We start from the raw sequence: 23,860 nt of genomic DNA, 5'->3' as shown, positions 1-23,860 counted from the left end.
AGCACGCATGCTTGCAAAAAGAAAAAGAAACGGGGGGGGGGGGGGGACAATAACATGAACATTAACACTTTTATTTTTAGCTTAGAATGCATGCTTCACCTTTAAAAGAAAACGTACAAATTTACAGCAACTGATCCACGTGGTCACCACAGCCTTTTTAAATTAAATGTTTCACAGAACACATTTTTTTCTGGAAAATAGATATCTAAAACGTAGAACTAAAAAGTGCATTTTACAACATTTCCGTTTCAGTTATTTGCAATATTCACATCTTTTACGCATTTTAAGCACGTCACATTTAGATTTTTCGATATTGAAATGATTTTTTTTTCTTTTTGTGTTATTGTTTTTTTTTTAAACAGGGAAATAAATCTAGTCTATTTGGTATACCCTCGTCCATTACTCCATTATTCGAGGAAAGCGTCAGTGTCATCGACGTTACAGTGGCCGCACAGAAAAGTGTGCAAAAGTTTTGCGAGTATAAAACTGAAACCTATTGACCCATTCAGGGCCTTACACCCTCCGCCCCTCCTCAACACGTTTAAGTCGATATGAACTTTTCAAATAATTTAGATTTTCTTGAAGAGCAATACTGCGAAATTCTTGTGCTGGACTTTTTTTTTCAGGACACGATTTAAAGCGACACATTCAACATATACACAAGTGAATCAATAAGGAAAACTCGCCTTGAATAGAGTCCGACGTACGACAGATATCTAAACTTTGGATTCGCTATACCAGCAGTTTTTCGTTCAGTCCGATCCGTTTGGTCAGTGCACGGCCACCGACTGGAGCGTCGCCGGGCTGGTGAGCGTCTCGCTGGGGGTGGCGGGGCTGCTTTGGCTGGTGGCAGTCTGTGGCGAAGTCGGGCTCAGGGACTGCGGCGAGTTGGACAGGAAGGCGGGCAGGTGGTGGGGGAGCGCCGAGAAGCCGGCCATGGAGGTCGGCGTGGGCTTGATGGGCACCGGGATGGCCGGTAGAGTCTGCGCCCCGTGACACAGCGACTTGATGGGCACGCCGTAGGCGCCGTAGTCGCCGGGCGCCATGGGGATGGGCGCCGCCGCGTCCATCACGCCGCTGTTGTACACGTGCGGCCAGGCCGAGGTGAGCTGGTTGTGCAGCGGGTAGCCGGCCGACATGGACTGCATGGTGGAGAAGGCCAAGCTCCCGGGGACCTTGTACTCTCTGGCGATGATGTTCTCGATGGCGAACGGGTGCTTGAAGGTGGAGGTCTGGTGGGACACCCCGAGGTTGTAGGTGGACATCTGGGGCAGGTGCGTGCCGGTGGCCGCCTGCAGGGCGCTGAGCCGCAGCTTGGCCTGCTGCTGGAGGTAGTGGGCGGCGTCCGACTGCTTGCTGGGGGCCAGGTGGTCGGAAGCGCCGAGCACCTTGAAGCGCTTGCGTCGCCTCAGAAAGCTGCCGTTCTCGAACATGTCCCCGCAGCTGGGGTGCAGCGCCCAGAAGCTGCCTTTGCCCGGCTGGTCGGGGCGACGGGGGATTTTGATGAAGCAATCGTTGAAGGACAAGTTGTGCCTCAGCGAGTTCTGCCACCGCTGCGTGTTTTCTCGGTAGTAAGGGAAGCGATCCATGATGAACTTGTAGATTTCACTCAGGGGCAGCATCTTCTCCGGGCAGCTCTGGATGGCCATGGCCGTCAGAGAGATGTACGAATACGGAGGCTTCTGGTCGCTGTACGTGTTTCTCCCCGGACGAGGCATCCTCGAGACAAGTTTTCAACACAACAGCCCTCCTCCCCCCGCCCCCCCCCCCTCAAAAAAACCCAACACGCAAAGAAACAAGTAGTCACTCTTAATTCCTCGGTGCGAGTTTCTTCACGCAGGACTTGTTTTCCCAGCTTGTGCGCCGACAGAAAGTGGGGCGGCTTGCTTGCTCGGACGTGTTTTCTCAGCTTGGTCCCGCTAGAGGAGCTCACAAGACTTCATCGGGGCGTCCCGGACTAAGTGGAAGATGCCTCCATGGCCCTCCTCGAAACATCTGATAGTTTTATGTCGTGACATGAGCAGAAAAGACCCCCGCCGAGGCGCTTCCATTAATGTGCCACCTCTTTGCTATCACATGACAATTGCCATGGGAGGAGGAGGCGGAGAGGGAGGAGGCGGAGGAGGAAGAGGAGGGAGGGAGGGAGGGAGGGAGGAGGAAGGCATAATCTGGTTTCATTTACACCCATTTACACGGACACCTTGGGCCAATGGAAATCATTTCCATTTGAAGGCAGAAAAAGGGGTGAAAAGGCTCGGCGGCCCGAATTGAACGGCGATGGCACTCAGGGTGTGGAGGTATGCTCTTATGCTTGACACTTGCACACATATTTGACATGACAGGCGGCAGAAGTTTTATTTTAGTTTCATTTAAAGGGCAAATGCGCCCGCATTGTTTTTCCGACAGATATGAAACGGCCCGTGTGTATCAGTTACTTTCAGTTTATTTCAGTCCGTGTATTTTGCATGGTGATAACACGGTCATTTTAAACGAGAGACGTGTAAAAAAATGTTTAAATGAATCACATTAATGATTATTTTTTTCTCATCCCTATTTAGTTTATTAAAGGGATTGATGTATTGTTTCATTGTTTACAAAAAGGCACTGTAAACATTTCGGGGGAAGCGGACGGTATGAAAACATGACAACCCAATGCAAACAAATGCTGTTCAAACTCCAACTTGACGAGGCAATCAGGCAGCCCCTTTGTGTTTATGGAAAGCGTACTGAGAAGTACTTCAGGAATGCAAATAAACCCTTGAAGATGGTGTGCGGGAAAACTGTATAAAATATCCATAAGTCAATTATATGAATGTGAAAACCAAATGGGAAGCCTATTTTGAACGACTGCTATTCAAGCTTTTATTTATTTATTTATTTTTTAGGGGGGAAGGGGGAGAACCCAGGGCCACCTTTCCGCTTGGAGGGTTTGCAATGGCGAGGACCACACACACGCACACGCAGATTTGCTCATAATTTATGCTAATTCCACCCCCCCCCCACCTACACCACCGCCGCCACCCCAATAAATCCACAATGCGCCCCATCACCAGTCTGACGGATTACAAAAAAGAATTGCATTGCGGGGAACATTTTGGGCGAAAAAAAAATAAATAGAAAGAACTAAAGAAAGCACAAGATATCCGTAGACGGACATTATCTCAGAGATCATTTGGAAAAGAAAATATAATGAAATAAAATGTTTATGAAAACTAATGTTGCAAGATGGTGGATACTTAAAATATCTTTAAACAGCGTACTTTTTTAGGGGGGGCGGGGGGCTGGGGGGGTTCTCTTCCCCTGCAGAGTGGCTTTTAACACCTGTCAGTTCCTATTAATGTTCGGCCCAAAAGGTTTTGTGCAAAAGGAAGTGCGAATAATGACAACACATCGCCATGGATAAACAACTTTTGACACCCATTCAGTGGTGCATTTACCAAAACGATAAAAAAAAGGGGCCCTTTTGTGTTTAATTCACGCGCGTAAAAGTCAATCACATCATCTGGAATTTACGCTCATTTTATCCTGCAAATGCTGTAAATGTCACGTGTGCTTGAACGCGCCATTCTTCTTGACGCATATTAGCCTCATTGAAATCATTCATCTTTGTCAATCGTATTTGTTTATGTGCAGTTGGAAAAAAAGCGCCGTGAACATTTTTTTTCTCATGTCACGCACAAAGTGTGTGGCTCCAAATTGATGGGATATCAGTCCAGTGCACACGGTGAAAAAAATACCACCGTGACTCTTGAGTGTGAATGCACCCAAACTCCCGAGTTCAAGCAGCAGTCGATCAAGTCTGCACTATGTTTGGTCATTTGTAGAGAAAGCCGAACAAAGGTTGGGATAAGCCAAATTGCATTGCACTTGTGAACCGTGCCTCGGTCTGAAGTATCCTTTAGAGGCGGGGGACGGGGTGGGGGGAGGGGGGCTACATCCAAGAACAATTTTGTGCGCGGTTAAAAAAAAAAAGGAAGGAAAACAAAGGGCACTCTCTGCAACATCTTAAAGTAGAGTAGTGAGGCGTGACATTCCCAGGGTGAGCAGACACAAAAGCCGAGGTCACGGGGATGAAAAAGAGAATCAAACAGCCACTTTCACACGTCTGCCCTCCTCTGCTGCGCCCCCCTCGAACACAATAGGAAACAAATGTTGTTAAAAGAGGATCGATGCCATTCATCCTAAAGCAGCGAATGATAGCCAAACAATATTGTCACACACTGAAGCCAGTTGAGATATGCTGCCACCCAGAGCCACGGTGCTTCACAATGCAATTTAACCACAATCCAAATTTGGAGGTGACGCATTATTTGGGACATTGAGCTTTTTACTCACTGAACCATGTATTTATTTTCCTTTTTGCAAAAATGTTTGCCTATAATTGTGAAATATGTTCATGTCTTATATGTACGGTGTTTGCATCATTTACTTTATTCGTTTTGGAGATTTGTTTGTGCATGCAATTTGCTCCTAAAACGTATACACCTTCTGTGTAAAAAAAAACACACACACACACACACAAAAAAACATGTTAAATATAAATATTCCTTGCCTGCTGCAAAACCTCAATTTCCAATCAGAAAATATATATTCAAAACATACATTTTGCACCCCCCCCCCCCCCACGCCCGCAGTGTTGAGGATTTTTAAGAGATTTGTCACGGCTTGTGCATTAGCGTGAGAGCGGGCACGCGAAAACAATTTCCAAGTCAACCAATAGGTCCACGCTTCTAATTAAGTCCGCGGTGATTTCAGTCCCCAAAGAGAGATGTTTTACGGTGCAATTAAGGACGCTCTGATGGTAAGGTATGAATATTCAGCGGAATGACAATTAATTAGCAGACTGAGGGTCCTCGTAAGGAGCTCCTCAATGCCAAAATTACCCCGTGTTGACGCGACGCTCGCGCTGCTTCAAGGCCATCCGCACTGTGGAAATCGACGCGCCGGGAGAGGGACGACGCGCGACTTTTCTTTTTCTTTTTTTGCATGGTTCTCCTCTATTCTAATATATGATCAAACAGGCGATATCAGAAGTGTGCCTCGTGCCACTCCATTAGTTGTTCTGTGCGCGCTGACATCAGAAGGGAGTACCTGGAAAAAGACCTCGGGGCTTTCAGAGCATATGCTCGGATTATGCTTAATGGTCTAATTACATAAATTAGGCATTCATTATACGGTACATCATCTGTAACATATATCTCAATTGTGCGGAGGCGGGAACGTCTAATTCAATTTGTACTTGTACGTTTTTTGGGGGGGTCCAATTGAGTGTTTGGAAAGAATGAGAAGAAAAGGAGATTATCCAATTGATCGTGTTTCTTAAAAAAAAAATTGCATTATTATGACACGTGTGTTGTAATATTTTCACAATTATGAACGACAGAAATGATGATACAAGAAAATGCATGTCTATACAGAGGAGGGTGGGAGCAGTTTCACTATATGGCCATCAGATGGGGATAACCACGGGAGATATAAACAGAAAAAAATCTATTGAATTTGCACGATTTTATTTTGTCAAGTGTTTGCACAAAATAAAATCATCTGGCTCCAGATACATTTTTGACTTAATGCATCTGGGGCCAGATGCTTTTATTCCTTGCAACGACAAAATTCAACAACAATGTTGTTCAGGTATAGGCTCACGGAGTCATTCTAAAATATTATGTACAGTGAAAAAAAATGGGTGTTGAATTTACTCAATTTATCTCATCGAGTGGTTGCACAAAATAAAATCATCTGGATCCAAGTAGATTTTAAATCGTTGTATAGTCCACTTTAAAAATGCAGCTGGCTTCACTTGATAATATTTTGTGCAACCAAAATAAGACAAAATAAAATATTAACAAATTTAAGAAGAAACTATTTTCAGTGTATCTAGCTGCAATTCTTTTTGTTGTTATATTTAGTGGCATGCTATTCTTTTTTAAATTGTTTTTATTGTGGCTGTAAATTGGAGTTACTGGGCCAGCATACATGAAAATCCAAATATTAGACACACATCAAGGAGATTTCATACCAATTCAAACAACAACCATAACAATGAACATATAGTCGGTGACAGCATCAATAAAAAAATAAACATTATTCTCAATGGATACTAGTCACACCTACCTACCTAAATATGTGTGTGTGTGTGTGTGTGTGTGTGTGTGTGTGTGTGTGTGGCAGTCTCTCCCAGATCATTGACTCCATATGGTGAGAAACAGCAGGACTGATGAGCGCACTACCTGAGGTCCGTGTTTGTGCTGCCGACTGGAACCAAAACAGAGACCTCCCACGGACCCCTCAACCCGCCGCACGATTCATTACAGACAAGGCAGCGCCGCTCACGCCGCTCATTTCATCATTTAGCTTCCACCCCCCCCCCCTCTTATTCTGACACGCGCCTGCCTAACAACAAATCATCCTTTTAAACTACACATGATAGTTATCTGCTGACAGATAAGAGAAGAGAAGCAGAGGGGATGGTGAAAGCGAGGAGATGTAAATGTGGAAGGGGGCTGGGGAGGGAGATGAGCGGGAGGAAAAACAGAATAACAATATGACACAGTCCATTTCAGTATGGCGAGGGAAACGCAGTAGGCCCCCATTACGATGGTGCGTTTCGTAACGAACTGCTTTCACGCCCAGCGATAATTATGGAGATTCCCCGGCTACATAGCTGGAAATGAGCGAATAATGCAATACAGAGCCATGTTTCAATCATGATATATTAACAATAATCTCAACAGGAGAGTGAACTTTCACATGGAGATCAAAAAGGGGGCTATTATGCACATGAGTGAGGGGGGTAAGAAAAGGTATGAATTAAGCTCAGTCACAAAGCGTTACATTTGGCAGAAGATAAAAATTAGATGGAGGGCTTTGAGCTGTGCAACGAGGAAGGGGATCACAGGATGAAATAATATTAATGGAAGGATAAAGACGACGGGATGGAGGGCATGGCTAAAATCGTAACCGCTGTGCAGTGACGATGCGGTGAAACGTCAAACGTGACATAAGGCGTGAAGAGCACTAAATGGACCGATATAGCGGGTCACTTACGGTTTGACCTCTGCGGGTCAAAGTTGTGGGTTTAACCTCCAACCCCTCTCCTCTCCGTTGCCCTCACTTTTCTATCATCTCATCATCACTCTTATTGATGCTGGCAGAAAGCAGGTTACCACTTGACTGTTTAGGATTCAAAAGCTTTGTGATCATTTCCTTGACACTGGCATTCATTAGGCCGCTGCAGCAACGCCACAAACAAGTCACTCCTTTGGGGATTTGAGACATCAGGCAAATCCTTGTTTTATTGTGCGCTTGTGTGGTTGGAAGGCACGGGCTTTTTTTTGGTGCAATTCATGTTCATCCAGACCTTGGCAGGGATCGGAACACACTTAACCAACTGGGACCAATGAGGGGCATTTTCCTTTCTGTCTTTCATGTAATACATGAGGGAAATACGCCGTCTCCAAGGATGGCTAACCAAGCCAAAGACCAGAACAACACAATACAAAATAATAGTAACAATATGAAAGGTGTTTGTGACGCTTGTAAACAAAAACACAAGTCTGATCATTGGGACACCCACGGGGAAGGTTAATTCTGTACGTCATATATATATATATATATATATATATATATATATATATATATATATATATATATATATATTAAATTTTAAGTCTCAACATTGTTTTGAAAAGTTTGTAATGGATGTCCGGACATCTGGTTGTCTAAGAGCGCTAATCTACCCGATGCAATCAACAACACAGTAGCATTAAAAGGTAAAGTTAAATGAACATGCTGTTCGAAACTGCGAGCAAGATTTGAATGTAGTCTCTGGCCAAAGTCACGCCCCTCCCTAACATGCACGAAATGTGCACCGGGCGTAATTTGCACTGTAAACAAGCCAACATTATCCAACGCTGCTACGCTGCATGACTTATTCAAAATGGAGTGTCACTATAACAGTACATGTAATTGGTTTCAAGGTTTATTTGTTGAAACGTACAAGCAATTGAAAATCAAAAAGAGGTGATTATCTTACTTCTCAAGTAAAAATGTTGCTAATTTCGCATTGCTCCGAATCTTTCCAGTTGCCCGAGATCCCTTCTGTTTGCTAGTCATATGTCCAGTTGTTGCCAAATGAGAGATGTGCACCTCACTTCATAATAAGCGGCACTTTGGCAACTAGTGAACAATTCCCCTAAAAAGAGTCAAACATGATATAAAACAAAGAGAATTACACTTTGTGTTTTCAAAAGAACACAGCTTAGCCTTTCAGTCTGCTAGCTTAAATGCTACCGCTAAAGAGCATGTACGTTACAGTGCTTTAACGCTTCATGCACGGATTGAACATGAACGGTGTAGCAACGCATGCAAACAGACAACGTAATAGTACTCACAGTCATATATATAAAGACTAATATTAGTGCTGTGGTGGTGACCTGAGATGAGTTGAGACGTCTCAATGAATGGTACGGTCTGTTTTATCATGCCCTCAGGTGGCCAACGCAGGCAGGTCAGAAAATGAAGTACAAGTGCCATTCCATCGCATTTATTTATGTGTAAGTAGACAACCCACAATGCCCATAAACACAAAAGCTGAAATGTTATGAAATATTTGTCATTTGCCAAACTCATCAAGCCCCATGAAATGCATGTTCATCGACTACCATAACGGATTCTATCAGGCAGCGCCCAACTGTCACACGTACACTCGCACAATTCATTAAGCTTTTTCTCGTTGCCCAACAAATACTCTGGCGTGGGTTTTCCCAATTCTACTAATTCCAGCGCGATACTCTTTGTACAAAACACATTTCACGTTTGAATTTCACATCCGTGCTTGTGTTATGACACCTCATCAATGAGAGCTCCCAGTGCCCGACCAAGCGGGGCTGTTATTGATCTTAATTACGTAAGCACAACCAGCCTGAGAGCATGTCCCTGAAAAGCTTTGCGGAGAAACACAATAAGCAATGTTGCATGAATATGCTGTGACCTGCTCCTGCATGCTTGACCAGCCCACTATGCCTCTGCTGAGAGGTAATAGGCATGACACATTTCCAGGCACTAATTCATTTGTTTAGTAATAGGAGGAGATAACCTGAGCGGCAGTGTGGAAAACATAAAGGTCCTGTTAATCCACAACTAATCAAAAGGGATGCAGGAACCAAGGATTTTGTTATATTAATTAAATCCAGGCTTGAATATTTGTACAGAGCGGGAAAAGCTGGACACAGGAGGTGTATCATTATTCCGCAAGACTGAAATGTCAGAGTGGAGATGCAACCCCCGTGCTGCAGGTAGCCGAGAGCGGCCGATAGCGTGGCGAATGCTGAGAGAGGAATATGTATTTATGTTTCTGAAATCTTGTTGATAAAGGACACTTGAAGCAGCTATTCGGTGTCGGGGATTTGTCATTGAAGGCGAGTGGCAACACAGCAAATGAATATGATGTTGATTAGTTTAGGCCCTTAAGAGGCGACACTTGAAACTAATGCTGTTGACTCTGACGTGTTGGGGAACAAGTACTTCAAGCGGTAAGCAGAGCGTTTGAATTATAGTCGGGGAACGATACACATGGGCCGCAGCACGCATACAAAAGAATGTAATTACATTTCCGTCAAACAAATTTGATCTGGAGTTTAGGTTTGGGTGATAATGGACTGATGGGGACGAAGAGGAAGAATCAGATGAAATGTCAAGTAGTGCCCCCGTATCAAGAAGCATCACTGTTGGTCACAGAGACCGCCGGCTGCGCTTAGATATTAACATTCTGATCATCTCGGGAAATGTTTGGTTCCCCTGCTTAAACCGCCGCCATTACAATCCCAAATAATTCACTATCAGCAGAGCAGGGTGTTGTCGTGACAAAAAGGACGGCGAGTTACTTTTGACAAAGTGTCACACGAATGACAAAAAGAATTGGAGGCGTTCGAAATGCAATGACTTTGCTCTGGCACTCACTCGGCCATGGTTTATTTCCCATCACACCTGACTGTCAATACGTGGCAATGTGACAACGCAAGAACGGATGGCGCATGCATGTGACAAAAAAAAAGGCAGATTTTTTATCGAACCGAACGCCTTCATTTACATGACGCCCATTCCAAGTGAAAGTGGAAAAAGCGATATTTTTGTTTCCTACCCACCCTTCTTTTCCATGGCGACCGTGTTTCTTATGCAAAACAGGTCTCAAAGTGGGCGCCTCTGAAAATTACACTGATATCATCTGAGATCCTTTCAAGAGTGGAAGACATGCTTATATGTATGCCATGTCCTAGAAACAGACATCATTATTGATTAGTTCATGAAGTGATCATTAAGAATCCCATCAAATGTCTGGAACTGGCTGCTGATGCATCTGGCAAAAATGGAGAATGGTTCAATCCAAACTACTTTCCAGTCGAAAGAAACAGTGATGCGCAGCTGAACTGAAGTCATAATGGACCGTCAGATGCTTTGCTAATACATGCAGAGGTGTCACGTTCATTACAATTTAATGTTAAGGTTGTGTTTCATTCCAAAAATTAGATCTATGCAAGGTCTGGGCTACATACTGCGCTTGTTGACAATCCGTGTGAAATTCTTTTAACAAATGTCATTTTTTACATAAAAAAAGTGTGTATATATATATATATATATATATATATATATATATATATAGTCCAGATTACTTGGAACTGTTGTCAAAAATGTCTTCCGTGTGCTGGTCATTGTTGAACTTCCGTAATCAAACTTCTCTGTCTCGGGGATGAAACCACGGGTCTGTGCCTCAGACTCAAATATTGCTCAAGACTTAAGAGGCCACTCGGATTCTGAACGTTGAGTATTTCCCAACATTCTGTTCTTTCCCTTGCTTACTTGCTTATTCCAGTCCTTCGTAGCCAAAGACGACGTTGCGTTCCCCCATCCTTCGATCCTCGTGCTGTTGACGCCGCTGATGCGCACGTTGGTGCGCCCTCAGACCCGCCAGAGTAGCGCAGCCGCGCCCGCAAAGGTCGCAGCGATAGTGGCCGTCCATAACCGGTCCGGCATGTCGCTTCTCCCTGCGCTGCAGGGCCGCCAGGTTGTATGAGGCGTTGTGATGCGCTGCGCCCTCCAGGGTGCGTCGTCGCCACTCCACCCGATCCGATGCCGCTTCCTCCATGTTGGTCGGATCGATGGCGAACTTCTTGAGAGTGACCTTTATGCTATCTTTAAAACGCTTCAGCTGCCCGCCGCTGCTCCTCTCCCCAGTACTTAATTCACCGTTCATTGTTCGCATGCCACCGGACAGACTCCCGAAGAAGTTGCTGTACGGTGTTCTTTCCCAAAGTCCTGAGCAGGTTATGATGATGGAGTAATTCATTGTGAAGAAAAAAAATGGAATAATGTTTTTTGGTCTGTAGAAATCAAACCTCAAAAGGGACTTTTTACTTGTTGGTCCCAAAAAATTAAAAAAAAGAAAAAAAAAAGAAAAAAATTTGTCGGGCTCAAATATTGCTTCAGTCATGAACTGCTCCCAGAGCGCCGCCGTTATTCAATCATTACCCTGTTTATGTTCTCATCCCAGTGACAGATTTCAACAGGCGCTAAACCAACTCAGGTAATATGCGCTTCTAAATGGGCACCAATAAAAAGCATTTAATCGTGAGTGTCAACATGATTAATTGTGTACTAAAATCCACGAGACCTCCCAGTCGTTGGGGGCAGTGAAAAGGCGTTTTGCATCTCAGCAGAACGGGTACCGAGACAAGCCGTTATGCGAGTCTATCCGCGCAATGGGATGAATAGCAAATTAATAATTAGCCATGTAATTTCTCCTCAGGAATTACTGTGCAGCAAACTGGCTGGCGAATTTAATTATTAGCACCCTTTTTGTTTCCATGTCCCCCTCATTACTGTCAGGATTGATGTAACGTAAACTTCATTAAAAATTAAAGCGGGAGTCTTAATTATGAGGCTGCGCTGACTGAAGTTAGAATTAGCCAACTCAGTGATGTGCAAATGAGAGCATTATTTAAGAAACATGCTGGAAGTAGTTATGCTAATTTCAAGAGTTCACAGTAGCAGACCTTTTCACTTGCACTTGCATATTCATTAAACACACTATGCAAATTTAATGTAGCAGTCTTCGTAATGCCTTGTTAATTTATTCAGATTTATCGAGTACGACTTGTAAAAAGTACAAATTTAATTACGCTATCTCCTTGGAAGGTAAGGGATATGGCCAAGGTTCTAAACTGTGTAAATCAGGAGTTTGGAGATAACGGGAATGAAAGGACACTGCTGTTAATAGCCAAGCATGCGAGACATGATGATTTACCGAAGATATGATTCAAGGAAAAATACCTAATGTGCGTACTTAGCCAGAAAAAAAGGTGTATCAAGCTGTAAAATGCTTTTGAGTTTGACATGGATATTCCTGCCATAATATAATGCAACAGGGCACTCCCTATTCATTGAAGAAAAGCGGGACTTTAAAAAGCATCGTGCACGATTTATCCAATGGAGACACTTAATTGTTTAGGGAAACTGTAACAGTGAAGTGAATCAATTTGTGGCCGGAAATGAGTTAGGATATTAAGCTTGACGAAGACTTGTGCTTTAAAAACATTTGATTACCGGTAAGTTATACTTATTGAGGAGACAGTCTGAAAATGTGAAAAATAAACTTCTCTGTATGTTGACAGAGCAGAAATGCTCGGGCGGTGGCATCATCAAATTAGAACCCAAAAAAAAAAAAAAAGAACACGACATTGATACATTTTAAAATATGCTTATGAGGCGCAGAGTAACTTGTGATACATGAACACAATATTTTGCCAATAATAATGACGGTATCACAACACGAAAACCACATAGCAATTTATCATTCCGATACGCAAGTGCCGGAGGGAATACTTTCAAAAACAGTCTTCTTTTATATACATATACATACGTATATATATATATATATAGTGGTTAGCACGTCGGCTTCACAGTGCAGAGGTATCGGGTTCGATTCCAGCTCCGGCCTCCCTGTGTGGAGTTTGCATGTTCTCCCCGGGCCTGCGTGGGTTTTCTCCGGGTGCTCCGGTTTCCTCCCACATTCCAAAAACATGCGTGGCAGGCTGATTGAACACTCTAAATTGTCCCTAGGTGTGAGTGTGAGCGTGGATGGTTGTTCGTCTCTGTGTGCCCTGCGATTGGCTGGCAACCGATTCAGGGTGTCCCCCGCCTACTGCCCGGAGACAGCTGAGATAGGCTCCAGCACCCCCCCGTGACCCTAGTGAGGAACAAGCGGTTCGGAAGATGAATGAATGAATGAATATATATATGCGTGTGTGTGTGTATACATATATATACACACATATACATACATATACACATATACATAATACATATACATACATATATATATATCTATATACATATATATAGATATATATATATCTATAGATAGATAGATAGATAGATAGATAGATAGATAGATAGATAGATAGATAGATAGATAGATAGATAGATAGATAGATAGATAGATAGATAGATAGATAGATAGATAGATAGATAGATAGATAGATAGATAGATAGATAGATAGATAGATAGATAGATAGATAGATAGATAGATAGATAGATAGATAGATAGATAGATAGATAGATAGATAGATAGATAGATAGATAGATAGATAGATAGATAGATAGATAGATAGATAGATAGATAGATAGATAGATAGATAGATAGATAGATAGATAGATAGATAGATAGATAGATAGATAGATAGATAGATAGATAGATAGATAGATAGATAGATAGATAGATAGATAGATAGATAGATAGATAGATAGATAGATAGATAGATAGATAGATAGATAAAGTATTTTCTAGTTGCATTAACAGCCTAACAATATTTGCCGCATCATGTCAGGGAGAGAGCTCGGAAAGCTTGTGCACTGTGCAGCCAAATAATCTTGTTAGTTTGAAGTGGTGTGGTCAGTTGTCAGTGACTGGATATAAGCCCTGCGGGACAGCATTAAAAGACTGAATGGGAGGAAAAACGCCACGCCGCAAGAAGGCTCATCATTGTGGCCGGCGGACAAGCACAGTGGGCCACACAGCTTTGACCGCAGTGCCACACAAACATGCACTCACACATGCGCGCGCGCACACACGCACGCACGGACGCACACACACACACACACGCACACACACACACACACACACACACACACACGCACACACACACACACACACACACCACTCCAGGAGATAATTACATTGACTGGTTGTCTGTTAGTCTTGTCTGCTCACCCTCCCTCGGGATGTGTGCTTGGCACCGCGTGTGTGTGCCTGCACACCTTAATGGTCTGCCAGGACGGTCCTGAAATCACCCTTAACTGCTTCTCTTAATAAAAATTAAAAGGTCTAACACAGCAACCAAATAAATACAAAATGCTTTTTAAATACACCCTGCACTGTGAAGCTGTGCAGGGTTATATTTATTTTTTTAAGAAACCCCCACGCGTTTTATTACACACTCTATATGTGGAAAAGCACTCCAAAGCAAAATGTAAGTGCCTGGAAAGATTGCAGATGTACCATAAACACCTCTGAGTTGATTACATAAATATTGCATTACTCAATTATTTATGTGTTATTAATTAGAAAACATTTACTTAAAAAGGAAAATATTTGCAAGTACCCTACCGGGCCCTCTGCTTAATACATTGAAGCATGCTTCATTTGCATAAACATATATTATGATGTTCATGGTTTAATTTGAATATGTGGGAGTCGTAAATAGAATGCGTGCACACATACAAGCACATACCGTTTCATGATGGTAGTAGCATTCTGCTAATTTTCGGCAAAAAATCATTTTTAACATGCTGTAATGAAAAAAATTAGGATGAATGTGTTCATGGCACACAGGTTTAATAATATGGAATTATGAACCCAATTTTGCTGAGACTGAATTTCATGAAACTATTCCTCGGTGCCCATATAGAGGTTCCTGTTAAATTGACGGAGTACATCAGCGGCATGTGTCATGACATGGAAGGTTGTGGGTTTTCTTGGGCACTGATTGTACAATCAAGCTATTAGAACACCCCCTGTGGTTTTCCCACATTATTCTGACAAATGTCAAAATTAAAATGCGCCCCCCCCCATTCAACCCTATTGAACCGCCGACTAATAGATGACTTAATACACATCCGTTATCGTCTTCAGAGGAATCATTTCCATTTTTCCTCACTAAGAGTGACAGATGCGAACCATCCCATTGACCATAATTAATCTGTGTTTAGAATGAACCGGCCGCACAGTCGAGGAGGCGTATAGCCCAGGGTCTGAGGGCCTGTGAGAGACTTCTAGCTGTCTGGCCCCGCTCTTCTACGTGTAATTATCCCATTGCCATGAATAATGGCACAAGGGGGATCAGAGGGATGCTTTGATAGAGATGAGATTAGTTTAATCAAGTTCATTGCTTGGGCTAGGCCACCGAATCTCATCATCCCTCCTCTCAAATCACCAGACCCTCACCCCACCAAGCGACGCTCCCTTTACATGTGCCACATTAGCCGGAAAAAAAAATTTATGACGTCGTTAGTTGTAAGTGCTACCACTGTTAGGACAATGCACGCTGAAAAGAAAAGAGACCTCTGTGACGTAAGAGAAATCGTACAATATGGCGCAAAAAGACAGTCCAGAATTTCTGGGGGAAGTCATCATGACTGGATTGCATTTACAACTCAAGGTTTTGAGTGAGGAAATCTATGCAGCGTTACCATTTCCACATCAACATTGAATAGTCGTGAAGTGTCAAATTCTAAGCCTGTGCTGTATTGCGTCGTGAGGATACTGAAAAGACGATGACGTACAACTGGTGGCGTACAGCACGTACACGAAGTATTTGTGTAATATGAATTAAGCAGCAAAACAGGGAACGGCAATTTTGCCATTTTCTCTTGACTGAAAATGACATCACCATTGCTCAGATCTTAGGTAACCACTAATCACGACTCACCTGAGCCATGATTGGTTGTTTGTTACCTCAGCCGTCATTTTCAGGCAAAATTTCCGTTACCTCAAGGGACTAAAAACGAGTGGATATTATTGCTTCATTCATATTGCGCAAACGCAATATTAATCAGAATGTCATGTTTAGATTTGTGGGGCCACAAAGATCATATTATTGTGAATCCAATCTTGTGAACACGCTGCTCGGCAGCTCCGCGGGCAGACGATTGCACTATAGTTGCACAATTTGCAAGTGATTTATCAAAAAAAAGACATTGGATTATTAAGCCTGGGGACTAAATTAGCCTCCCTCCTTGCTCATCAAGGTGTACCCTTGGTTTGGGTTTGGAGGAGGTGGTTGAAGGCGCCATGCTGGTGATGAGGCAGTAGGGATTCGCTATTCCTAGCATTTATTTACTTGGAAGATTGGGGTTTTTTTCCCCAAATGGGGTTTATGCGATTTTGTTCACCACTACAGCAGAAGACGTAGGAAAGGTCTTAAAAGCACTTTGATTGTCCAATTGAAATAAAAACACCAGTATATTTCTCATGCCATGAAAGTTTAAGTTATTTTATCATTTTTATCATTTTATCATTTATATTATCATTTTGGGTTTTAATGGACTACTTGAGAAACTGACATAATAGACCACGAGTGTTTTTTTTCTTCTTATATTACACATTTTCACAATGCACACACATGCAGTACGTAATTGCCATGTATTGGGTTCATTAGTCAGGAGAATCTCTGACTGCAGAGGGTCAAGCTTTTTGATGAATGGACTGAGTTGCTCGTATAGCCCCAGGCTAGGATTCGGCACCTCAAGAGGCAAGAAACAACCCAACACTGTTTAATGCAAAGAACCAGAAGAGAGATGGGAGGAAATGAGGGGAAGAGAGGGACAGAGAGAAAGCGAGGGATGAATTTGGATTACCCAGGAGTTGTGTCTCCCACGAGTGCCGCGTCTGAGAGACATTAGGAATCTAATGTGCTATTATTCTCCATCGCCCCCACCCCCCAAGCCTAAAACATCTGTCCTTGGGGTGTCTCTGGTAATAGACTTGGGCTTTCGGACCCTTGGCTGAGACAAGATAGCAGCTTCTACAAGGGCCCTTGACGTCCTGCCGACTTAATCCGCGAGTACTTCCACAAAATTGACAATGCCTGGAGAGTAAAGCAATCAGCCGACACGGTGCGACGCAGAATTCTTATTTCGGCTGCGGACGGGAAGAGCTGACCTTTAGCGGGTGTGGCAAAGAATTGAATTTGTTTCAACTTTCAAAAGGAATTTGCGTGCCATTTGAGTTTTCTGAGAGCGTTGCAGACGAATCAGGTCAAAATCCTATTTTCATCTTTGAAAGAATGTCATTTCTTACTTGATTGGAACAACTTTAGAACGCAAAATCAGATTTACGGTGGGCTTGTGGTTGAATTTGGAGCATGATTTAGTCGGGGGTGGGTGGCTGTAGTAGCTCATCATAAAGATGTCAGCTTTTGAATTGCACGGTGATGATTCCAATCCTTTTGACGTGTGCAACAACAAAAATATATCATCAGTTAGATAGCATAATCGCGGAAGTCATTTTTCAACATTTTTGGAAGACAAGAAAAAAATATTTTCACAATAAACATTATGTTGTATTCCTTTCGTGTACTTATTTTTTATTGGTTGTTTTTCCTTTCGCTAGCTTGTTCACCCATCTGGTTGAAGTTTTTGTTACAATCTAAAAAAAAAAACAATACTAATGCATGACTCTGAAAGGCATCAGCACACTTTTCTAGAAAATTCATTTTATTTTGAAAAAATGGTCGATAAAGACAAAGCACTCTGAGCTCGGGACAGAGAACAGAATCACTGGGAAAGCACTGACATGTGACTTTGGTCTTTTCCTGGGATTTGTCGACAACAACAAACATGAAGAATCTAGTTAACCTTTTGGCTTTAAGGGCCAAGTGCTGGTAAATTCCCTACTGATGACAGTTTGATCCGGATATAAATGAAACGTCTGTTTTCACTGATTCCCCGGTCTGATCCGGTGCCCCGCTTTGTCATTTTGCCCCGCAGATCAAATATGTTCCACTGAAGTGACATTTTGCAAAAACACCCAGTGTGCATGATAGCCCATTTTAAATTTCTTTCAAACGCAAAATATTAAAACAACACCCTATTAAACATTTTCCTGTGCTTTTCGAGCATCACAATCATTGTTTTCGCATGACCGTGGACAGAATATTCATGATATTCATATTTAACAAGAAAGATCAGTTCGCGGAGGCCTAGTATTTGATGTTGCATTTCTGCTAAGTGAATTAAATCTAGTCAAAGAGCACTGATATTTGTCTTAAAGGCTTTTGCGCCCCCGAGGTCTCATTATTAATGTGTCCTCTTAAATGAAAAGAATATATCTTGATTCATTAATTATTGATGAGTGCGGGGGGAGGGGGCAAGCAGGAGTACTACAGGCACTGATTAATTAAAGTGAAATAATATTTCAATGTTGCGAAAGACAGGATAACGACAACTCTGCTGTGCCAACGTCCCCGATAGATCCATCACAGAAAGTGGATGAGACCGCGCAGTCTATCAAGGTACAAAGTTTCTCAGCCGCTCTCGCGTCAAAAAGCGCAGACTGAGCAGATGGCCGAACGTGCGCCTTCCGCTCGGCTCGCGTTTCTGTTGAGCAATTAAAAGTTTGAGGCTGTTCTTCCTCTCCCTTCCCCCTAACTGTACAGATTGCACACATGACAAGGGGGTCAAATATCTGCAAGGGGAAAAGGAGTGGAACAACTGTTCCAGAGAGCCGCTTTGGCCTCAGCTGGCGCGCAAACAAACGAGTATTCACCTGCAAGAGGATGCGTAATCACCCGACACCGGAGTGAATAATTAGTGCAATAATTACCCAGCTGAAAATGAATCTGCAAGATGGCCTCCCTCGCATTGCCGTCAAGAATAACAGGTGTTGAAAGTGCCCGGAAGGGACAGAGATTAAAGATAGTTGCCTTATCCTGGTTCTCCTTCAGGCACAACGGTTCTGTATTTTATCCTGTCACCCAAAGCAAGGGTCGTGCGGAGGTCCCATTTTGCTGCGGCTTGGCAGTTTCGGGAGCGATCGGCATTTGACAGAGAATGGATGTTGTTTAATCTGGGAGTACGAGGCGTCCTTGAGCTTCCCGGACACGCCGTGTCCACATAACCGCCAGCCGCAAGGAGTTGGGTTGCAGTCGTGCTCATTACCAGCAGCTGCATGATTTCCTTTGTGCGGACTAAATATGCACACTGAGAAAACCAAACTTCATTTTCAGCTCTGCCCTGTGCTGTCGCGCTGTTTACAAATCAAGTTCCAAGTACAAATAAGCAGTTATGATATTTCCGTTGTTCTTATATACCGGTACATATTTTTTTACTCATCCTTTCTAATCGCACAATAAATTACCTTAGGGGAATAAAAGCTGAACAACGGACTTTCTTTTGTAAGCGTGACTGCAACTTTATATATACAGTATATTCTGTTGTGATTAAAGCAATGAAGCAAATGAGCCTCGGGGTGTTTGTTCTCATAAGAATTACTTAAGACTTGTCAAGATGCCACAACTCCTGCTTTCGGTTCCCAGGCTCTTTCTGTGTTTGTTTTTTTTTCCGCCAGACTTCCTGTGTGTTTTTGAAATGGCTACAGCAGGTGGAACGGATCTTCGACTGGAAGAGGTAAAATATTTGTTCTCGAGCCTAAGTGGTGTGTATTTTGTACGAGTCCTTATAAATGATTTGGCATTTGAGGGCAGCTGAGCGCTATGCCCCGGACAGTGTTGTAATACAAAAGGATTGCCCAACGCGCACGGCAATTTATTCCCATTTCCATTTCGGTATGACCAGAATATGTCTATGCAAAATCAAGATGAATGTGCAGTTGAAACAGACAGTGGTTGATTAAACTAGCCGCATGACATCCTGCACTTTATCTTTTCTGGTTGTCCTATTGTCTTACAATGTTGCATCATTAGTTTCCCCTGACAATGATTTAGCTTTAAAGCTTCTACCCCATTGACCTGTGCTGTGTTTAAATGTAACCTTCTTTTCAGTCCAAGCCATCATTTGTCACTTCTGAGCGGTCAAATACACCCAAATTGGACGCAACCTGCCATCCCCAAAGACAGCAAGACATCGGGGCAGGGAAATCACGGGCATCTATTACATTTACATGGTCTGGGAAGGTTAGCGAATCATTCCTGAAAGATAACCGCCTCTAATATCTTTGGGGATGATGGGACCTTGGATCGGCTGCCAACCCCGTGTTCCAGGTCAGGGCCCCCTGAATGTTAACTAAGACCCGCAGGAGCAGGTCAGCCGGCAGGCCAAAGGACCGAAGGAAAACCTTTGACCAGCCCATATACTGGTGGCCAGCAATCCGTGCAGAAAGTCGCCATCCATCTTTGGCACAATGCTAATGAGCCATTGTGAAGGAGGTTTGTGTTTCGGAGAGCTATCCAGGTGGTGCCTCCCTCTGGCTAAGCACAGCACAGCACTTTCTTTCTTTCTTTCTTTCTTTCTTTCTTTCTTTCTTTCTTTCTTTCTTTCTTTCTTTCTTTCTTTCTTTCTTTCTTTCTTTCTTTCTTTCTTTCTTTCTTTCTTTCTTTCTTTCTTTCTTTCTTTCTTTCTTTCTTTCTTTCTTTCTTTCTTTCTTTCTTTCTTTCAAAGGTGACGGAAATTATTTGAATACTCGTTTTGTTTAATAGGCGTTATGACGCCCGGAGTAAATAATGGCACTGTCCGGTATGGTATTTGAGCAGTTTGTGTGCGCTGAGCGATATATTGAATTTTAATCAGAATCACGATTTCAGTTGCCGTTATTAAGTTACCTTGATTGTGTGCAGTTATTCAAATTTAAATGAAGGCTCTACTGCAGATCTAATCGAGCCCTTTTCTCAATTAGTAGACAGCCAACCACTGGGGGAGAACGTAAGAAAAAAACAAAGTACTTGAATTTTGATGAAAATGTGGTAAACAAATACATACGTTTTTTATATTTTTGAGGAAAATTACAACCGTTTGCCACAAATAATTACAAAGGGCTATTTTTTTCCAGTGCGAAGCTTCATTAAGCTGCCTAAATAAAAAGTGAGCGAGCGATGCAAGGGGAACAGGGTTTTTTTTTTTTTTGCAAAGTCCCATGTACAGAGAGCTGCATGAATGCTCAGTCATTTGCATAACACAGCTGTTATCCGAAATAATATTCTTAATACATTTGTTTTTCAGTTGAGAAGCAAAGTTTGAGACCTGTTCTGAACACTGCAAAATTCCGGTAGTCATTTAGATGTGCAGCGAAAACCTCACAGTTGGGGCCATAAACGGCCCCTCAGGCCGTAGAGTAAGGAATATAGTAAGTTCGGCTTGAACTCTACCGGCACATGCATTCATGAGGAATAAAAAGAATGAAACGATCGCCTTACCAGATGAATCGGCACCAACGTATCCACAGTTGTGCCATATATACAATATTTACAGTACTGAACAGTATGTACATAAACAGTGCATTTCTCTTCTGCTTTCATAGGATGCTCCAAAAACGTCCGCACGAAAAGACATTCCGCGTCTTGTAATTTTTCAAAGCACAATAAAAAGACAATATGCCATCATGTTCTTGATCAATGTGTCTGATGTTGTCTTCTCTAATTGGGGCTTCCAATGAAATGGCCAATTAAAAAGGGCTGCGTTGCTTTGTTAATCAAGCAGTGACTCGGGGGAACATTTGGCTGTCAGTTAATTATGCGGCATTCTCCCACTGTCTTTTGGCCACGCATACTGTGAGACTAGGAAGCTGTTATTGTGCCGCGCTTCCCTTTCTTGTATTTGTACAACGGAAAGAACGGGCATGTGTTTTGTTGCCGCCGCCTCATGTAAACTCTCAGAGTGTGGGAGTTGGTTGTTGAAGCAGAGATGCAAGAGCAGATAGTACAAGCTCTCTGGATTTGGATGTGGTGACATGAAAGGTAGAAATAATTGTGTGTTTGTTTGTTTGTTTGTTGTTGTTGTTCCACCAACATGAGTATGAATACATATATTTGGACGATTGATGTTTTCATCTTTACTCTGTGACTGAGAATCATCATGAGGGCACCTTGAAAAGCCAATATGCATGAATGACATTTTCTGTTATATTTCAATAATCACAACTCAAATTCCCACTCTTGTCTATGGTTTGATACAGAATGTTGGTGGACATTACCCCCCAAACAAAAAGTTAAGCAAATAGAAAGCTATTTGAAAGCAAATTCCCATTATTAGTGCATGTTTGATGTTTTCGGGAAATTTGAATCGGTAGTTTCACTGCACTAAATTTACATTGTGGAATGATTAAAAATAAGTGAAACATTAATAATGACACAAAAGTGAACCCGTGTACATTATTTTTACCGTGTTCTCCGCACTATAAGGCGCTGAGGAGTATAAGGTGCACCCTCAATGAATGACCTATTTTAAAACTGTTTTCATCTATGCACCGTATTATAGGACGCTAAGAATAGAAGCTACAATAGTGGCTGCGGTTACATTATGCGTCCACTAGATGGAGCTACACTAAACGGAAAACAATCAATACAATACAATGCAACTTTATTTATATAGAGCTTTCACAACGGCTACAGCTGTAACAAAGCACTTTACAGAACATTTTAAAATCCTAAGTCCAAGAAATCTGAACCTTGATCCATATATAACACGCATCAGATTATAAAGCGGGAGAAAATGGAATGCTTTTCGGAGCGGAAAAATCCAGTAATACTTAAGATAAGTGAATCCGCATACATTATTTTTAAAACTTACAGATAAGTAAATCCATGCATTTTACTTTTAATACATTCCAGATAATTGAATCCGTGTACTTTATTTACAGACAAGTGAATCCGTGTTCTTTACAAAAACGCACGATTCTTCTACTTGTCAACACTGCTCTTTACGCTAACACTGGATGAGATCCGTCTCCTCTTTTCCATCATAAAAAATATTGGCTTTTAACAGCGACATTAAAGCGCACGGGAGCTCAAGGCCATGTCGACATTGTGTAAAAGCCAAAAGACATTGGGTGCGCAGTGTGTGGATTCCCACGGCAAAAACAACTATCGCTTCATGTGGGAGTGAGCAAATACTTAGCATTTGTGTGACATAAAAGGAACCATAGCAATGCTCGCTGAAGTAATAAAATATTGAAACGTCTGTGGAACATAAATGTGAATTCTTGCTACGTCTGTCTCCTGCTAATTGAGTTGCTACCAAGAATGTTAGCACTCTGGAGAATAATTTGTCAGTGCAAAACATCGAATGGACCAATTTATTGGTTGCTGCAGGCTGTGGAGTTCCAACGGTCTTTGATCAACCTTTTTTAGGTCAGTAACTCTCGAAATACAGAGAGAAAAATTGCACAGCAGAGAAAATATTTCATCTTTTTAAAAGACGAGGAAGTATTTTTGTAGTTAACACTCAAGCTATAATGCTGGATTAATTCTTTTTGAAGGCTTGAAGCCAGAGTAGGAAAATAACAGCTCCGGTGCACAATATTTATTGTTTTGTGCGGATGGCAAACTTAAACATTTAACATGAAAAAGTGACAGACAGAGTAATTATAAGTTTTGCTTTGTCTCATCACTCACGAGGCGGAAGCAGCTTGTGCTGACAGTTACCGGGAGGCTCAGTCGCACTGTCAATTAAAATAAGCCTTCAAATGCTCGTGTTGGCAGAGGTGTTGATCAATCTTTGATTTGGAATCATTTCTGGCTTCTGATGATGTGACAGCTGTGCAAAACATGTTGTTTGATAGCGAAGATATACGTACGTGCAAGTGAAGTTCTGTCTCAAAACTACCTTACACAAAGCCGATTTAGGTGCTCGTCT

At 42.4% G+C, this 23,860-nt stretch overlaps 1 protein-coding gene across 1 annotated transcript; it reads right to left on the bottom strand.

The window, feature by feature from the left end:
* Positions 1–303: 303 nt before the first annotated feature.
* Positions 304–7,622, bottom strand: foxb1a (forkhead box B1a). Its single transcript, XM_052061286.1, has one exon. The coding sequence runs from the start codon at positions 1,716–1,718 to the stop codon at positions 771–773; it is 948 nt and encodes a 315-aa protein (XP_051917246.1). The 5' UTR covers positions 1,719–7,622; the 3' UTR covers positions 304–770.
* Between the last annotated feature and the right edge of the window lie 16,238 nt (positions 7,623–23,860).

Source organism: Hippocampus zosterae, chromosome 3 (genome assembly GCF_025434085.1).
Source record: "Hippocampus zosterae strain Florida chromosome 3, ASM2543408v3, whole genome shotgun sequence".
Taxonomy (NCBI): Eukaryota; Metazoa; Chordata; class Actinopteri; order Syngnathiformes; family Syngnathidae; genus Hippocampus; species Hippocampus zosterae.
This window is presented reverse-complemented; position numbering and strand designations above follow the sequence as displayed.